This window comes from Solanum verrucosum, unplaced genomic scaffold, assembly GCF_900185275.1.
Source record: "Solanum verrucosum unplaced genomic scaffold, falcon-dt-bn FXZP01000278.1, whole genome shotgun sequence".
Lineage (NCBI taxonomy): Eukaryota > Viridiplantae > Streptophyta > Magnoliopsida > Solanales > Solanaceae > Solanum > Solanum verrucosum.
In genome coordinates, this window is record NW_026020332.1 from 4,884,817 (window position 1) to 4,904,733 (window position 19,917).

General features: G+C 35.6%; 3 protein-coding genes across 3 annotated transcripts; 1 reads left to right on the top strand and 2 right to left on the bottom strand.

The window, feature by feature from the left end:
• Positions 1 to 75: 75 nt before the first annotated feature.
• LOC125836194 (mitochondrial import receptor subunit TOM20) lies at positions 76 to 7,169 on the bottom strand. Its single transcript, XM_049515297.1, has 6 exons — positions 6,998 to 7,169; positions 6,769 to 6,847; positions 6,368 to 6,537; positions 6,230 to 6,277; positions 775 to 861; positions 76 to 420 (listed from the first exon to the last, which is right to left on the bottom strand). The coding sequence occupies exons 1-6, from the start codon at positions 7,091 to 7,093 to the stop codon at positions 286 to 288; spliced, it is 615 nt and encodes a 204-aa protein (XP_049371254.1). The 5' UTR covers positions 7,094 to 7,169; the 3' UTR covers positions 76 to 285.
• Positions 7,170 to 11,222: 4,053 nt separating this feature from the next.
• LOC125836220 (B2 protein-like) lies at positions 11,223 to 15,152 on the top strand. The gene is made up of 5 exons (XM_049515337.1): positions 11,223 to 11,818; positions 12,442 to 12,542; positions 14,359 to 14,442; positions 14,530 to 14,640; positions 14,747 to 15,152. Exons 1-5 carry the CDS (start codon positions 11,260 to 11,262, stop codon positions 14,786 to 14,788), a joined length of 897 nt encoding a protein of 298 aa, XP_049371294.1. The 5' UTR covers positions 11,223 to 11,259; the 3' UTR covers positions 14,789 to 15,152.
• Positions 15,153 to 15,844: 692 nt separating this feature from the next.
• Positions 15,845 to 19,583, bottom strand: LOC125836225 (transcription and mRNA export factor ENY2). The gene is made up of 5 exons (XM_049515341.1): positions 19,558 to 19,583; positions 19,372 to 19,459; positions 19,194 to 19,288; positions 16,643 to 16,719; positions 15,845 to 16,331 (listed from the first exon to the last, which is right to left on the bottom strand). Coding segments are annotated over exons 1-5 (336 nt in total). The 5' UTR covers positions 19,560 to 19,583; the 3' UTR covers positions 15,845 to 16,257.
• Between the last annotated feature and the right edge of the window lie 334 nt (positions 19,584 to 19,917).

Below are 19,917 nucleotides of genomic sequence, written 5' to 3' on the forward strand. Positions count from 1 at the left end.
CTTGATAGCAGCAGCTACACAGATGACATCTAACTATACACAATAATGAAGAAAACATGCAGATTAAGTCAAAGCTGAACACCATGAAAAATATCGAGAGATTATAAGAAAAAACAGTCTTATTTGATCTATTACACCAGAAAAAAAGTCTTTAAAGAATTCACCAGAAAGTTTTGAAGTTTCAGTAACTAGCTAAATGACAGGCATAAATGCCTAGCGCCCTGTTTATGCAAAAGGAAAAACTCTAATAAAGTATCTTCACCAGTAAAGCTGTATTTATGGCTTTCATTGTGGAGGCGGTGGTGGTGGTGGCGGCATATTAGATTTTGCAAATCCCACCCATGCAACTATGCCAACGGCAAGTATAACCCATCCAAAAATGTCATACTTGAGATCACTGCTCTTCGTCTTTTTTGAACTCTGTAATGCAAGAGCAGACACATAATGGTGAATCAGCAACAATATAGACAGATCGAAAATGAATCTAACAAAACCACCAGATTTTCACAGAGCTTCAGTACCAGTCTTAAGAGGACTTTAACTTTCAAATTATTCACCAGGGAGGATAAAGGAATCTTAACATTCAAAGGCGTACAAAATAAAAGAGCAAAAATTAGACTCTGTGAGGAAGGCATCACGACTTATTCTGGACAACAATTTAAATGGAAAAAAAAAATCAAGACACATCGATTAGTAGGATTATACTGAACACAGAAGATAAGATATTGCTCCTATCAAGAGATAAGGGGTGAGAACTAAAGACTAAAGAGATACCTTTGTGCTTGTTGATGTTGAAGGTTCTGCTGCCATAGTTTGTTGCATGGGACCATGTCTGTGGATTTCCATGTGCAATTCTGGAGCCTAAATATAATGTAGAAGAGCATAAATCGAGACTCCCAACCATAAAACGAGACATTTCATGAGTAAAGATATCACAAATTTGACAAATTAAAACAAACTAAACAATCGTTAATTTCCATAAGCTGCACCACCTAGTCAGGACATTTCTCAAGCTTGTTTGTTTCGACATATCAGCATATTCTGACACTCAACCATTCATTACCAAAGACAATATGCAACTCAATCAAGGAAATGTTGGAACCAAATAGTCGGGAGGGGGGGAGGAGGAGGGGGGGGGGGGTTTATACAAAGATTACCCACCATTCTTTGGAGAACTAAAATCTGCAAGGTTTAGGATAGATATATGCAAACAACGAAAAAATAAACACCTTTTTGTGCAAGCAAGTACCATTGCATGCCAGCACACATTTGCTCAACAAAAGCTAAGCAATCAGAAAGTTAAGGGAAAGTATAGTCATCTTAGTACATCTCATTACTATGTCCACAAATATGACAATAAAAGCTAGATTTAACTATATTACACTAACATCCATTCACCTTATAATAAACCAATTTCTATACATAATCTTATATGCAAACCAAATCCCCCACCCTCAGAGGATTGCTTTGCCATTGGGAACATCCTCAACCAGCCTTTGGCTTGTGCTTTCCAATTCAGCCTTCTAAGGGTTTGGGGAATATACCAGTAGGGGAGAGAAAGGGAGGGAGGATTCATCGACAGAGACCACAACCAAAAGTCAAAAGATCAAAAAGGTGTTAACATGACATCAATATCATAGTAGCATTTTCAGTGTCATCACTCAATGAGACGATGTTCCACTTGGATGCATAATGCACCTTCCATATAGCTTACGATAATAAACATACTAAGATGCCTGGAGAGGAGGAAAAGCTTTTAAGTCTGAAACCTTAACAAATCTCTCATACAGTAAATGTTGAATGTTGTCCGTATAAAGAAATTCTCAGCAGAGGAACAAAAAAAATTCACTTTGTTCCAATGTGGGCTCCGGACACCGGGTGGGAAACCAAAAAAAAAATCACTTTGTTCCATTTTTAGTAAAATAGTGAAGGATATCCCATTAGTTGTTCAAGTTGATTAGAAGGTGCAGAATAGCTAGGATTGAATGCAAAAAGTATGAAAAAACATCTCGTAATGTATTTAACGTGAAAATATTCCTAGGATAGGGATCTTTTGCGTTGCAACCAGATATAGCAACTGTCAAATGCTACTGTCGAGTCCCACATCGTGAGAGGGTTGATTAGGTCTCTTTATATGGTTTTGAAAATCCTCACCTCTTGATCTATCTTTTGGGGTTGAGTTAGCCACAGACTCCATTTTCTTATCATGGTGACAAGTTCATCCCAATTCTTTGTTTATCCGATGTTGGCCCCCCATGTTATATTGTCCACATTCTAAAGACCAATCCCGGGCGTGTGGAGGTTTTGTTGAGTTCCACATTGAGTGTGGGAGGATTGATGGGTCTTGGGCAACCCCCGCCACTTAAGCTAGCTTTTGGGTTTGAGATAGACCCAAGGACCATTTTCTTATCATATCCAGACCCTTGTGAAATCCACTTCTACACCAACGAAACCAAGGAAATACCCAGCCAGCCAAACACCAGACTGATACCTAATAAACTCCAACGGAACCTAGAATCTCAAACCCCATAATTTTTGTGAATAGCAATAGAATAAAATAAAGGGATACTTAAGAAGATGTAGCTTCGGCCATCCAGTTTACCAAACATAAACTGAAGTACACACTACCTATACACTCTGTACGTGTTATGTTAACAAGATGGCCCAAAGGTATTGGGCTGTAATTTACTAATTTTTCCTAAAATAAATATTGATGTGGAAAAAGAATTTGCAAAATTTTGAACTTCCCTTTTTCCTGCTAGATAGGTAAATTCTGAAGGATGCAGTCACTTGGTAGTGTACTGATTGGTGCATCTTTGCTTCAGATTTTATCCCAGTTCTTTCTTAATTTCCTTCCTTATTATGAGTCCTAATTTCATTTTCCTTATCTGTTGCTACTTTTGTGAACTCCTAGCAATGTAAGGAATGGAAACCGAAGAAGACATCAAAAGACCTTCAGGAACAAAAGTAGTATGATGAGCAAATTGATGCACATACTAGCAGCACATATATAATATTTTTATTTTTATTTTGAACATTGGTAAAGTATCACATATATAATATGCTGCATGAGCACATGTATCGAGGAATAACACATATTTTGATAGAAGTTCTTATTTTTCATTTTTAAAGTAATTGCACTTCATCTCCCTCAATATCAAAGTTGAATGGCCATCCAACAATAAGTGTTCTGGCATTACAGTAAAGCAATCAACTTTATGTGACAATCCATCCATCCTTTACCGCAAGATGTTTTCTTATTTATCAGTCTCTAAGATAATAGATATGAAATAACTGTTTCACCTACGTAAACCGCACATACAGACCTACAACATGGCTAACTATAGCTCAATGTCAAACTAACCAAAACTGAACAGACATTCTAAAGCAATCAGTTTTGAGTGTACATCAAGTCAATCAGCTTGGGCTATATTCAAGCTAGCAACTTTGACTTCTAATCTAATTACCCGAACAGACACAAACTGAAAGTTATTGGATTGGACAAGTAGTATGTTATCAAACACAGAGTGAAAAAAGCGATTCAACATTCTATAAAGTAACATGATTCAAATTATGTCAAATAATTACAACTCAGTTAAAATCATAAATTGAAAAATATTGGCATTTATATGAATTTGGGAGCATATAAATTCTGTATTTATAGATAGTAATAGTTTTTTGGGGTATTTATTAGGTTTTAATTTCACGTGTGATATTTCATGGTGCAAGACTTTATGCTAGTTAAACGTGGTGATAAGTTTAGTTTTAGACGAAGTTAAGGAAAAAAATTAAATGCATTAAATGAACCTCCAGAATCAAATTAGGTTCTTCGTATATAGTTATGCTTAAAAATATCAATCTCGGTTAAAATTACAATTTGTAGTAAATTTTGTATAGTTTTAAACATCTAAAAATTTAACTTTAAAGTATTAAGTTGATCTTATTCAATCTAGCTTCAAGTTTAGTCAAACTGAATCTCGAAAATGGAAAGTATCACATAAATTGGACCAAGGCACAGTAATTAGTAAGATGGAAACATGACTCTAATGGTAAGCTCTCTGTGCGTAGACCGTATAAGAGAGAGATCATGACTCACTCTGGGGGAATTCTTGGTCCGTGGAAACAAATATGGAAGGGCAACACCCCAACCAAGGTGAAATGCTTCGCCTGGTTGGTCACCAGAAGGGCATGTCTCACTCAGGAAAAACTCAAGAAAAGAGGCTTCCAGATTGTCTCCAGATGTTTTTTTGTCATGAGAAGGAAGAAACTAACAACCACTTATTCCTACACTGTAGGGTTACCGTCCAGTTGTGGCACATGGTTCTCAGCATTTCTCAAGATCCCTAGGCGATGCTAGAACATACTGCTGATCTTTTGAGCTGCTGGATGAGGAGAGGGGGGAGCAAGACCCAAAAAAGATGGTGGTCTATAGTACCTACTTGTGTCTGGTGGGCTATTTGGAGAGAAAGAAACCTTAGTGTCATGAGAATATTACTAACACTATTCAAAAAGTTGAAGAAAATTGCATTAACATGTTTTTTTGGTGTAAAGAAGATGGTATAGAAGAAGTAGAACAGTTGGTAGATTTCCTAGGATCTATGTAATTATGGATTTAGCTTGTAACTTTTTGGAGGTAGCCAGCATTAGCATACCCTTAATGCTAAAGAATACAACTTTAACTTTATCAAAAAGCAATAATTAGTAAGATCTAATAAATGCTCTGATTGACAACCAAAATTTGGCTCCAATGTTGACTAAATTTTACATGTGTATAATGACAAATAATGCAAAGGGTTATCTAAGAAGGTCCCACCAAAACTATTGAGGACGATATCACACATCGTTTTGGTGCAGGGTGGATATGGAGGCTCGCCTCCAAAGTCTTGTGCGTTAAGAAGGTGCCACCGAAACTTAAAAGGCAAGTTCTACATAGTGGTGTTTAGACCAACTATGGTGTATAGGTGGAATGTTGGCTAGTCAAGAACTCTCACATTCATAAGATGAAAGTTGCGGGAATGAGGATGTTGACATAGGTGTGTGGGCATACTCGGAGAGATAGTATAAGAAGTGAAGATATTTGGGACAAGGTGAAAGTGGCCCTGGTGGAGGATAAGATGCGAGAAGCAAAACTAAGATGGTTTGTACATGTGAAGATGAAACGAACATATGCCCCAACGAGGAGGTGTGAGAGATTGACTATGGATGGATACAAGAGAGGTACAAATAGTCCGAAGAAGTATAAGGGAGAGGTGATTAGATAGGACATGACGCAGTTACAATTATCGGGGACATGGCCTCAAATAGGAGGTTATGAAGGGCATGAATTAGGGTAGAAAGTTAATAAATAGTTGAGTGTCATCTTGTTTTTCCATACATACTAGTTAGTTGTAGTATTACTCTTGCAGTTTCTTTGTCTTTCTATTTCTACTACTACATGTTCCTTGTACTTCAACTATCATAGTATTTTGTTGTAGTTGCTACACCTTTTCAGATTGTTTTGTCATGCTCTCTATAGTATTTTTCCATGGCTTGTCCACTTCGTCATTTCTTTTCAATCTAACTTTAAATTGTTTTTCCATGAGCCGAGGGTCTTATCAAAAACTACCTCTATACTTCCGAAGATAGGGGTAAGACCTATGTACAATCTACCCTTCCCAAATCCCACTTGTGGGATTACACTGAATATGTTGTTGTAGTTGGTAATCTAATACTCCATATGCTCCATATATATGGTATTTTATGCCTGGACACACCCCTTTAAGAAATCACTTACTCATAGAGATAAGAAGTGATTGCACTAAATCACCCTTCATTAAATAATTTTACTTTAATATGATTTCTTGGTTAGGTAAAACTTCACTTATCTAAGTGTAAATTTGGAAAAGAACTATTAATACCTTCTCGATTATGTTAAAAACCATCTATTTTGGACTAAATGTAAAAGCTAAAAATACTATAATATGGATAGGAGGGAGTAAGAGGCAAGAAAAGATACACAAAAATTACTACAAATTGGATACACACCAATTACAAAGGACCACGTAGGAATGGACTTGAAAAAAAAGAATTGAGTGCAAAAATTGGGAATAAGCGAGTAAAAGGAAATGGCACACAACCACGTGTAGCAGCTTGATATCATTCATTGGGAATACCTAAATACAACATAAAGATGCAAAGAATTAAACATATCGAGACTTATCTAAAGTCTAAACAACAACAAAAGTTTCACCTTAGCAGTAACTTCCAAAGATTTGCGGTAAAGGTCATTTGAGGGATCCTGCATTCAGAGTAACAAAAATCTAAGCTAATTGCAAGTTGCAACAGTAAAGCACACATACATTTGGAATGTCTGTTGAGAAAGATATACCGCATCAAATGCCTGCTGAAAGCACTGAGTTGCTTTTTCAAAGTAAACCTTAGCCTCATCCATATCAGGAGTTAAAAAAGCATGTGATGTATGCGCATTTCCCAAACACCAAAGCGCATCATGCTTTTCAGGGTTCACCGTCAATGCCTCCTCCAACTTTGAGGTTGCATCTGCCAAGTTAATTCCCCAACACATAAAATAAACGACAACAAATACACACTTCATCAGTCTCTTAGAATTTCAAAAACTCACAGAACCAGAACAGCATACTAAAGAAGAACATTTTTTTGGCTGAAGAAACACATTATAGGTTAACTTAGAAATTTTACTAACCGATCCTTAAAAAATCTAATTTATAACAAACTATTCAATCAATTCCCAAAATTCAAGCAACTCAATACCAGAAATCATTTGTTTCGATTCAGCTACCGGCTGGAACTGCGATAATTCCAGCAATGCACCTCCCCACCTCGTCAAGTTCTGCATTTATTGTGGCATAACAAAAACAACAAACTCATTTATTCAATAAAACATCTAACTTCAAATTGAAAAAAAACACATCAAACAGCTGAAATCCAATTAGAACGATAAAACAGAAACGATAAATGAAGAGAAAGAGGAGATACGGACATCAGCATCGAGGGGATTCTGAGCATAGGTGGTTTCAGCACTCTTACGAGCGTGCTCGAAGAAGAGGAGACGATCGAATTCGCTTTGCATCTCCATTGCTGAGCTGCTTCGATTCGATCTGTTTAGGGTTTTAGCTAAATCCTCTTGCCCTTGCTTAGTTTTTATCAAAAAATAAGGTCGGTCTTTAAAAGGCTTTCCAGTTAAAGTTGTACTGCTATAACGTTTGTGACACGTCATTAATTTGAGAAAATACTGTGGGCTTGAATTATGGGCTTTTAGTAAATTGGAATCTATCTATTGGGCTACGAAGAAATTTAGGCGAAAATGCCATTTATAGCCCATTTTAGGACTACTAATTAATAAGAGCTGATTTAAGGAAATAACACTTTTCGTCCACTATTTAAATTTTTTCTAATTTTTGAGGTCGTATTATTTTTGTCTTCCTTTTTTTCTTTTGAGGAAATTTCGCAAATAACCACTAAAAATAAACTTAATTAGGTTTCATAATTATATTTTACTAATTATGATTCATAGCTACATGTTAGAAGGAGGAGAGAGGCAAGCGAGAGAGGGCAAAGAATGTAGAGAGACAAATTTTATTTGTATATCTGTAGATAATTGTAATTGATATACATATGTATCAATGACTGTATTTGTAAATCTGAATAATTGTATATATAATTAGTATGTATATGTATCACTGAATTCAATAGTATTAACGAAATACAATTTGTATCAACGAACAAACTATATACAATCATATCAATTTGTATTTGTATATGTATAAGAGAGGAGAGACGAGAGAGGTGAGAGAGAGGAAAAAAGGAGAGAGATGCACATAATTATAGCTAAAATTAATCCGTGAGTGGTAATTAATGCATGGAAACTTTATCCGCCTGATTTCCCCTTTTCTTGTTAGACAACAATCGAAAATTGAGTTTGTCTGATAGTGAGTGAATCTCGAGGAGAAACACAAACTTAAGGAGTTAATTTAAACTTGGTTGACTGTCATTTTGATCCTAGTTGGATTCATAATCTAGAAAGTTCAATTTTTTCGGCCTTGGTGAAGAGTGATATAGTTCTTAATCAAATTTGTATGTCCTCTAACTAGATTATTGAATCTTTCGAAAATGATTGTTAATTTATATCGAACTTCTATTAAAGAAAGTAGTGATTCCTAGCTTAAGGCTCAAACTTGTCACAATGAGAGCAACTATTTCATTCACATTTGACCTAAAGTAAAATGATGTAATCGATTGAGAAATCATCCTGGCGTGTTATTGTCCATATAATTTTTTAAAAAAAATACTTTTTTGAACAATATTAGATTCCGATCTTATATTTGTTTACCTAATCTTACAAACAAAATATCAAATACTTGTCTAACACTGATGATATATTACAAAAAATTAGGTTGTGATCTAACGTTCTTTCATTAAAATTTTAGTTTGTTCAGAAATTTTTTTAGACCATGATCTAAGAATCTCATAAATTAATAAGCTAACTAAAAAAATTATTTACTAAATAATTGTCTCAATAGGTACAAACCAAATTATCTTGCATTAAGCAGTTAGCAAAATCATGATCAATTAATTGTCACAACTGAACATGCATTTGAAAACACTTAAAAATTAAGAGATCCAAGTCACACTATCGTGATCTCTAATAATGTTTCTTTTATTTAAATTTTAAACAAGTGCATCCCTATCTTAGGAAACATCGAATCCAAACTCTAATATTTTGTTGTGCATAAACAACTTGTGTTATAATCAGACTTGTATAACACTCCACATGACAACCAATGGAATTGGTCTGAAAATGCAGGCCACATGAATCAAAATTCAACCTCAATTTAAATATTATTGCAACTTAAGAGTGTTCTAATTAATATTATTTAATTTTAAAATAAGATAGAATAAATTTTGAGTTTAATTTACTCTCAAAATTAAACTTATCAAATTAGGATTGTCCAAGATCATATGAATTATTCTTCCTTTTCTTATCGACGGCTTTCATCAAATACGACTTTTTTATGAGATCCAATATGGAGTATTGTTTACTAACTTTAAATTGAGTATCAACTAGGGTTGAAAATCTTGTATTTTATATATCTGTACGTTTAAGTCCTTAAATTTCTTAAATAGTGTAAAAAGAAATGCTTCAAATCATTTCTATTTGACTCGAACATGTTCTAAAAAAGTCAAGAATATTTTGAATTATTAGTTGATACAGTCAAAGCTGATGAAACTCATAAGTTACACAAGATCGTATAAGAAAATCAAAAAGTTCACATACCACATATATGAGACAATTTAACATCCTCCTCCACCTCCCCGTGCGCCGCCAAATATGTAAAATGGAGCGTGAATAATGTTATACAAAAACTCAATATCAAGAATCACAATTGAGATGACTCTGACTTGATACGGCAAAAGAAATGAACATTGGTCTAACTAAATTATAAAGTATTTGACTATAAAGTAAGAATTGTCGAAAAATATATTACATTCCATTGCTCACCGACTATTTTTTTAGCTCTGTAATTAAAAAATATGTCATAATTTTTTTAAAATTACACAGAATGAAAAGGTCTATTTTGAGCTCAATCCAGTCGGGTCAAAAAGACCTTAACAGGCCCAGACCAAGTACGGAATTAGTGGGCGTTCGTTTTTTTTTCTAACCCGATTTTGATATCTACATTAAAGCTCGATTAAATTCAAATTTACGTCGAAAATTCTCACATTGGAGGGTAAAGCGTTCTCTAACAAAGACAACTCGATACCCAAGGGGACTGAAATCCAAGACCTCTGAATTAAGGATGAATGAGTACTTACTACTCCACCAAAATGTTGGTGGGCCTTGTTTCTTATTCGACCGACAAGCCCCTATAAATTAGCACATCTTCTGTTCAAAATGGCCAGCACGACACCGATGTCTGACCATACTTACAAACCCATATCCACTTGCACCAATGACGCGTGAATACTACTCTCATCACTCAGCAGCCGTCAAACAGCTCAAACTGCTTACCCACGTCATGAACAGCGCGTGAATTTTCATAATAAAATTTTGAAAATCTAATGTCAGAGAATGTAAATATTTTATAATAAAAAAAGTTAATATTTAATATTTAATATTTATTAGTAAAAATAAGTGTGTACTCCGTGACAGCTGAGATAATAGGTGTAAAAGTTTTTTCAAAATACTTAAACTGGTGCTAGCTTCTCTTCTCTGTGTCTTCCTGGAGACGAAAAAGGTGAATTTCTCTCTTTTTTGTTCTGCTGTTTTAAGCTTTAGCTATGGATTTCAAAATCTAGGGTTATTATGACTGAATAATATTTTGTGTTGATCTGCTAGTTAAATATCGATGACATGCTTTGAAACACGGATTCGGTATTTGAAATTTATGAGTTCTGAATTTTAGATTAATGACATTACTGAGAATTTTTGTATGTGTTTAGCGGATTGATTTGGCTTAATCAGTAGGTAGCTTTCTAGCTATGCCTCTGTTGCTTTTGTGTTAAGTTTAAACTAAGCTGCATTTCCAATTTGGTGATCTTATCTGTGATTCATTGGATCCGTACTGCTTGAACTTTTTACCTAACCATGTATGGGCTTGATTAATAATTTTTTTCATTTTCCAGTTTTCTTCTGAATTGACACAATTACCATAAAGTTTGTGTGTTCTCTGTTATGATTCGTCTTTAATCGCTGCTTGATGCTTGCGCGGTGTAAGTTGACTTTATTTGCCATATTTTGTTATGTTCAGCAAGCTTTTTAACTGTTCCCAACTTCTTAATCACCACTATTGACATTTTGATGCTGATGTTGTTGTCACTATTAGCTGATCTATAATGTAATTCAAGTGGTATTTTCAGTCTCCTTCCATGACGTTGTTTGACTGGCACAAAATTTATTAAAAGACTAAATTTGGAACTTGTGATCTCAAAACAAGTTGTAGACATTTGTGTGGCTATTGCTCATAAAATGCATAGTTTCAAGTTAAATTATTTCTAAATGAGGAAGTGTGACCTTTTTTTGAGACAGACTCAAAAAAGTATACTTGTATAAATTGGGACAAAGGGAGTATCTTATACTATGATGTGCTTGATTTTAACTCCTTTTGCTATGATTTTTAGAATATAGCCTGATATTTTGTGATGGACTTACTTATTAGTGCTTTTCGTCTGATTTTTCGTTCTGCTAAAACATATGTCATGTAGGTTTTGGAGGTGTATAGTTGTATTGTCTGATTCTGCAACATGGACAGTATGAACAGCTATTGGCAATTCGGGGATGAGCTTCGAGGACAATCAAAAGTATCGGAAGATCATACATGGACAACGGGTGCTGTAAAATTGGCTGAGCAGTTAAGGTCCAAGGGTGAGCGGAGGAATAACCTTGACCTTTCGAAAGGCTCAGCTGAAAGTAGGTCCAGGGATTATCTTGGTTTACAGGAAGATAACAAGTGGGGAAACCTATACTTCAACATGTTGAATATTGATACCAAGATAACTGACAATACGACCAAGAGCTCCTTCAGGAATGACATTTACAACATTAATTCTGTTTGCCCGAAATCCAATGTCAACAGCTTGGGAAATACATCCTTTAGCAAGTTCAATAGCAACCACACGAATGACGCTTGCAACTATGGCAATAACAACAACACTGAGAATATCAATGGGAATAATGCTGTTGACAAAAGGTTTAAGACTTTGCCTGCTGCTGAGACACTGCCCAGGAATGAGGTTCTTGGTGGGTATATCTTTGTTTGCAACAATGACACAATGCAGGAAGACTTAAAGCGCCAGCTGTTTGGTAATTTCTATCATCTTTTAATTATTTTGTGAACTTGTTCGTTTGGCATAATGAGAGTGGAATTTATGCCTTGTATACGTTTGGTTATAAACATCTTAAGTGCATGTTGAACCTGCGCTTGATCAACAGTGTGACTGAAATAATGATGTAACACCACATTCTTTATTCCATATGCGAACATGCGGACAAAGTCGATTAGAAGAAAAAGTAGCAAACTAAGAGAACTCATGTCCTTTACTTGTTGGTCTGTATGCATTTTACATGATTTGACAGTTTACCATTGGTGGCTGATCAGAGTTTGAATCACTCGCGAGAGAGAAAAAAGAAGAAGCTTAGATCCTAACCTTATAATGCCTGGAATGTTGTTTTAACCGTCTGTATGCATTTTACATGCGTTGATATTCTTACAATGTGCGGTCGATCAGAGAGTTTTAGTTGTTTGTGAGACAGAGAGAGAGAGAAGACGCGAGATCCTAACTTGATAATACCTTGAACCTTATATAATTCTATTTTGCAGATAGAGCAAACTTTAGAGAAAGGTGAAGTCATTGATAAATAGGGGGTGATGGAATTATATATATTTGTTGTTATCACAAGTCTCAACTACAATCGTTCCTTCGCAGGTCTACCTCCAAGGTACAAAGATTCTGTGAGGGCAATAACTCCAGGGTTACCGTTGTTCCTCTACAATTACACTACTCACCAGTTGCATGGTATCTTCGAGGTATGTCCAACAATATTGTTTTTACTGGTGTGCTCCAAAAACATGATAACATCTACTTGTTTACATCCTTATGATGAAAGTTTGGTCAAAGACCATAAGATATTGCACTAACAAAAGCATATTTAGACATGCATTTGGTTGCTTTGAATATCGTAAGATTTTTCTTCATAGAACAGAGAAACTATTCTTTAGTATTAGGACTTCGTTATCTTCCAATGGCGAGTAGTTTGAAGCATTGCCACGCAGTTATACTGGTTATTGGTGAGGGACTCACAATTCTACTTCTTTTGCCTTGAGTATTAGGTATTAACTCACTACCGTCATATTTATCAAAATCAGTCCAAGTACTATAAATTGCTGAAGGATGAGCATTACTAGCTTCCATTTTAAGGTGGCTTATTTAAAGGGCTCATTTTTTCTGCTATAGTTATTGTATGCAACAAAAAGAGATGTTAGAACAAGTATGATATCATTCAAATTCGATTATTTGTTCATGTGTGATCACGCCAAACTCTAGTCCTAAAAAGGATAAGCTACACTTTATTTATCAAATAATTATTTAAGGTAATAGTAAAAAATTAGAGCTAATTATAAACTAAGAAAAATAAGAATAACTAATATTAACTATAAAGCAAGAGTAATGGAATAAATTCAAAGAGAGAAAAAGACCTAGAGCTAAGATTTCCCTATTTATTGGATTGAACTACTAACATGTCTTCCCCAAATTAGGTCTAGTTGATATCTGCAGATTGCGAGACTAAATTTACCACTAGTTCTTTCGCATCTTTAGTGATTAACATATTACCTTCTCAGGCTAATGATCTCGATAAGGACCTCAGTTTCCTCTTGTTGGCAACTTTAAGTTAAAGCATTCAATCCTTATCCTGCTTTACAGTATTGTTACTCAACACAACCCCAGTCTAAAATCTTTTACAAAGCATTCTAAACCTACATGCACAATTAGTTGATAGCCTTTTCAACTAATTAGAATCACAAAACAACAGTTGAATAAACAGAATAAACTAGGTTTCATTAAAGAAAGACAACATCAATAATTCAAACAATAAAAGGTTCCGTCAAACCCCTAGAAATAAAGCTTAGCTACACATATTCATGGCAGCAAGCACAAAATCTTTCGAAGAAATAATCAAATGCAAGAAATAAAGAGAGAAAGAAATGTCCTACGAAGAATCTTGCTTCCACCGTCTCTAGCTCTTGCGCACCTCAAAGAACTTTTCTTACATTGTGTTTACCGTGCTTATACCGCTCGTAGAAACAACCCCAGATGAAAAATACCCTTGATGAAATTCAGAGTACAAAACTGGGCTGAAGATTACCCTGGCATGTCGTGCCAAGAGTGATTTACAGAAGCCTCTGCTTTTTCATCCTAATGTGCTCTTAAAAGTCTCTCCTTGCTTGGTTTCATCACGTTGAGTTCTTGGTCAGCAGCCTTGATGGATTTATATTTCCTGGGCATTTAATTACTCCTTTGCTTGCTTACATGACCATTACAACATCAGTTTCATCCAAGCTAAGAAGATCACATGGCCTTGTTAATTTCTTTATTCTTTTTCTTCTTTCCTTTGAAAACTTTACACTTCCCGTCCAATTTCTTCATCTTCGTCATGCTTCCACACAATTTTGTTCCTGCACAATATCAAGCATAATGCACTAAAACTAATACTCTAACGACATGTGAACTATTAAAATATGTGGCTAAGAATAGCTAAAAAATGTACATTTCTTGCCAAATATCAATGCATCATCAGAAGCAATGAATCTCCACTAGGATCTCTTTTAACTATTTTATGTGCAGGCAGCAAGTTTTGGAGGTTCTAACATTGATCCAACTGCTTGGGAAGATAAAAAGTGTAGAGGAGAGTCGAGGTTCCCTGCTCAGGTAATCGTGAGTTACCGCTTCACTTATTTCTCTATAGTTTTTAAAAGGATTTATTTTACTTATGAGTTTTGTGTACTTAACATCTAGGTGAGGATCCGGGTTAGGAAACTTGGTAAGGCTTTGGAGGAAGATGCTTTTAGACCAGTTCTGCATCACTATGATGGGCCCAAATTCCGTCTTGAGCTCTCTGTGCCTGAGGTAAGATGAGAACTTATTTCATAGTTTTGAGTCCTTATGCAAGTATTATGGCTAGAGTAAGAGTGTTAACAACGCCTAACAAGTGACCACCTGATTGGTTTTGCAGACTTTGGACTTGCTGGATCTCTGTGAAAATACCAGTGCGTAAGCGCCAGTCTGAAGTCATGGATTTATTAGCATACATTATAAACTCGTGAATGTTGTAGTTTAGTAGTGTTCTTCACTGTATTCGAAACGTGTTCTCCACAGATTTCCAAAGCACAAGTTTTGGTGTAAAGTCTGGCTGAGAGAGATTCTGAATAGCAGGGTTGGCTAATTTAGCCAATGTAGTGTGATTTTCTTTGGAGATGCTTGAATATGAGCTTCCCAAATTTAATGTTGTGATCTTACAATGAATTAGAGAAGTAATGATCGGGTGAAAGATTGAACGTCTTTTTTCATATCTACATTTGCAATTTGCAACTCTGTATTATCCAATTTGTGCAATATTAAACTGTCATTTCTTCTCTTTTTCTTGGGTGCACAAGGGTATTAAATTTAAAGGTGAAACTGCACCAGCTAAGAACTTCCTTATTTTAGAACTTATCTTGCTCATTACAGAACACAGATTGTGTAAGATGACAGCAAAGACACCATCTTTTGGTTCCTCATAATAAAACACAGATTTAGTAGAGATGAAAGCCTAGAATCAACTGCATGGACTGCAGCCTGCTGCATTCCATTTCAAAGATAATTATTCCTTATGCCTCATTTCATTTGATACATTTTTTATTTTATCTTTTTGTTGTTTCAAGAAGGGTACATTTTTATTTGTACATAAATATTTTGACTTTAGACTTCGTGTTTCATCCATAATGAGGTAATTTAAACTTCTCGTTTTATCTATAATGAATAATGTTTTGTGAAATGTCAATGAAGGTAGTAAGTTACAACAGCAAGTCTGGCTGTGACCAACGGGGAAACTACTGCATTAAGCACCGCAGTCAGAAAAATAGCCAAGTGCCTGAAGAAAATTTGCTTTGACGTGAGAAAGTTGCTCATTGATCTTTCTGATCATATTATGCTTAAAAACAATATGTAATCAAATGCCTGTTACCTACATATGGCCTACAAGATGTTAAAATCCCTCGACACTTTGGCACTTGGGTTGCAAAGATCTGGGAGAGACACAAAACACAGGGGTAAGTACGATGGAGAACCAAGCTAGAGAGAACACACATCCAACTGGCTTTTACTAATCCCATCAACACATTAATAAAGTACACACAAAAGAAGAGTGGGGATTCCGCTGTGCAGGCATTTCAATAAAAACTACACTTTCTTAAAGACTAGGGATAACCAGAAAACAGATAATATAGCCACTAAAAGGTGAGGGTGATGCAGTGGTCAAACTCTGAACCTGGGCCATCAACATAGAGTAAACCACCAAGTAGCAATTTATACAGTTCTACGAAACTTGGAACAAGCAAACTGCCAATAACACATCTTCTCATATGGCTCCTGGTTCCCTCATTGTGGTCATAATCTAGACAAACGATGTTCCAAGATGAAATGAGTCAAACAGAATGCCACATCTTCACCTATATTGCTACCCTCTTCATGCATGAAGCTGTTGAATCAGAGAGTGGGAGAAACAAGAAATGTACGAATTCTCTGAAGCAGCTCAGCTTTGATCGGATCAGGAATTGAAGCTGCAACATTCCAAATAAGCAGCAGAGAAGTTCAGCAAGGGTAACACCAATCACATATAATCAAATGCAGGCAATGCAAGAGCAACATCTAATATATCCAAAAATCAGAAACTGAATAAGAATTTGGAATGACGTTTACTCAAGGGTATATGTCAACATCAATGCTCATTTGTTGCTTAAGAAAAGTTAGAAGATTAAGCAGAAGGAATAGCTTTTAAGCATATATATAGCCATTCCTTTTTCAGGTGTGTGAGTGTGTGTGTGTGTGTGTGTGTGTTGAAAGAAAGCAAAAGTAAATACAAAGCCCTTACCTCTGCCTTTTGGGGTAATCACATGTACAAGGTCGTCAATGGTTATATTGTTCCGTCCTTTCTTCTTTATATACTCCCTAATGAAAGTGTTGATAGAGAAAGAATGTGACAAAGGTTACATGTCAAAATGAAAATTTGGTTGCTATATGTACACAATAACGAACAGCAAACAAAGATCATAGAAGGTAAGCAAATAAGGTCATAACTTGGATAATTTATTTTTAAGTACCCTCAGACACAGAAACAAGTGCGTATTAAGAGCTGAAAGATTGAGACAAATAGTTGTCACCCTCGCCACTTAAACAAAACTTGTTCTCCAAGATAGCGCCACCAAACCTTCTTATAATTAGGACCATAAATAAAAAACAGGACAATATTTAAAAAAAAAAAAAGAGAACTTGTAACACAAGGATAACTAGAACGAGAGTGGTTCTTATGACATTTTGCTTCCCCTGTACTATTAAATACCCACCCCTCCCCTTTCTCTTACATCATCTAACTAAATAACTTTCACTACTGAACTGATCTACCCTCCCCCTCATATACAACTCAAATTCAGCCACAGCAAAGTGCCCTTAAGTTGGCTGTAATCACCAAATCAAAATTGATAGCTAACATAATTTTCAAATTTAAAAGACAAAATAGAGTATTACTAAACAATTAGGTTTTGGCCACAAAATACCACATAATTTAACAAAAGCATATTGTCAAAATACACAAGTTCACCATCGACGCCAGCTTAAAGTAGTTAATTTGGGGAAGAAGTAATACTTTTTCCCCTTTCTTCAAATAGAATAAAATCTCTGTTACTAATCAAACAAGTCAAGCATTTCCACTACCCTTATTTTGTATGTTTTCTTCCTCCTCTTTATTTCCCCACCCTATCCCACAATTCCGCCCCTCCTCAAGCATATCCCACAACTATTCCCCATCCTACTTTGACAAATTGCCTTACCAATTCCATGATTCTTTTTTTTTTTTCAGCAGACCTGCAACCCTCTATTGTCCCTTTGACTACCTTCTAGCCATTCCCTTCAAACTCCCTTACCCCTTCTTCTCCTCCATACATCCCCTTTTGTGATGCTTCATATCTTCACTTCCCTTCCTTGCTTTGGGCCCCTCATACCCCTTCCATCTCTATCCCTTCCTTTTCTGAGAAAGTTCTTTTAGTTTTATTTTTCAAGGAATTCCATCTCTATCCTTTCTACTCATCTTCTAGTTGCCCTCTCGAACTCTTACCTTCAAAACCCCCTTCTTCTTTTTAACTCCTCCCTAGGAGCTCCCATCCATTTTGCTCCCTAAGGTGACTCGAACCCACAACCTCAGGGTTGGAGGTGGAGGGTGCTTAACATCCGAGCAACCTCCTCTTGTAAAAAAAAAATGTTGGAGGATTATCACTCCTTGAACTCATCTTTCCAATTTAATTTTTTTTTGGGAAATTGAATATCTTTCCAATTTAACTATCTTTTAATATGTGTCTGGTTGAATGAAAAAACATCTTGTGACATCTTTTGTCAAGGTTCTAGAACTACAAAACAAAAGTTTATTACTTTTAAAATAATTCATGGTAGCCATCTAATTAGAGAGGTTTGATAATTGGATTTTAGAATTAGGATAATAGAGTTTCTTCCTTTCCTTTTCACTAGTTGAATTAGAACTAGTTGGGGTGTCAACACTATTTTAAGTAGAATTAGGGTCAAAAGTAGGGGAAAAGGTTCTTTTGCACCCAAGAGCATGGACTGGGTTGAGAACCATGAGATCTCATGTTCAATTTTCTCATGGTCCAATTTCCAGCGGAGACAAAAACACAAGGTGATCTTTTTCTTTTGAGAATGAAAACACTAAGTGATTTCTTCCCATCTGTCTATTCATGGCAAACACCTATGCTGGTGAGAGGTAGCAGGTACCCCATGTAAATAGTTGAGGTACATACAAGCTAGACCAGACCACGGTTATAAGAAAAAAGGTTCTCTTTCCTTCTTCTTTTTTCTGGTTTGGGAAGGAGGGGGGATGCTGTGCAGAGGGTTGGTGTGTCTAAGACAGATAATTCTTTCTTGTTTGGGAAGGAAAAGACACTAATATCAGTGTGTCTAAAGGAGGAAAGCAACCAATTATTAGAGTAAAGCAGCAGTTGGAACTTGGAACACCTTACTTGTTAGTGGTTTCATTGTTCAAGTAGTATGAAAGACTTAAATAACCTGCCTTTCTTGCCGCGCACCATTTGGGATCTAAGGGGTGGGGATGGTCTGGGATGAGGGAAGGGGAATGAAAAGGCCTGATGAGAAATGTAGTACACACAATTGCCTTTCACTTGCCAGAAAAATCAACAGAACAAGGTTGTCAAATAAGCATCAAGTATTCACTTGCCAGCAAAACAAGAAAAGTTATAAACTTCCCATCTGGGGTTCATTGTAGCAAAAAGTCAAGGCGCTAATTGCTGAGAAACAGATCAAAACACATGTATGAAGAAGTAGCTGACTCATTTGGAGAAAGCTCAACAAAAATTCATCCTTCCAAGTGTTTGAAACAAGGTCACAGAGAGATACATTACCTACAAAGAGCTTTCATTTCATCCTTCCACCCAGACTCAACAAGCCTTTCCCTCAAAAGCTCCATCAATCTTTCCTTTTCCCCACTTTCAATCAACTAAAAAAGCAATTCATCAAACAGTAAAAAAAAACCACACAACTAATCAAAAACAACATTCTGAAAAGGGACTAAAAATTGACCTTAATATTGATAATTTCTTTAAGTGTAGGCTCATTTTCTTGTTCATCTCGTGTATCAGGTGTTGGTGACCGATTTACCGAATGCCTCCTAGTCATTACAAATTCACAACACCAAAAGTATTAAACGAACATTATGATTTTTTTAACAGATAAATAGGGATTCAGAGTTAGAGAAGGAAAAATTACATATTTTTGTTCAGCTAAGATTGAACCTTCGCGCCTGTATCTTCCAGCCCTACCGCCAAATCTGCGTCTAGAAACTTCCAAGTTCTTTCTATCTCCCCCTTCCTAAATAAAAAAAGAGATAAATAAACCTACGAGTAGACAGAAAAGATGTACGACACTGTTCCTTTTTGCTTTTGATAAGGATTTTTTTTTTCCTTTCACCGCCTTTTATTGGGTCCCAAAATTAAAATATGAGCAACTTTCATATATAGCAAACACAAAATTTATATTTGTATGTTATAGCAAAGTTTACATAATTGCGGTCCATAGCAAACATAAATATGTATATTTCGCTATACATATACAAAAGAAAGCAATTGT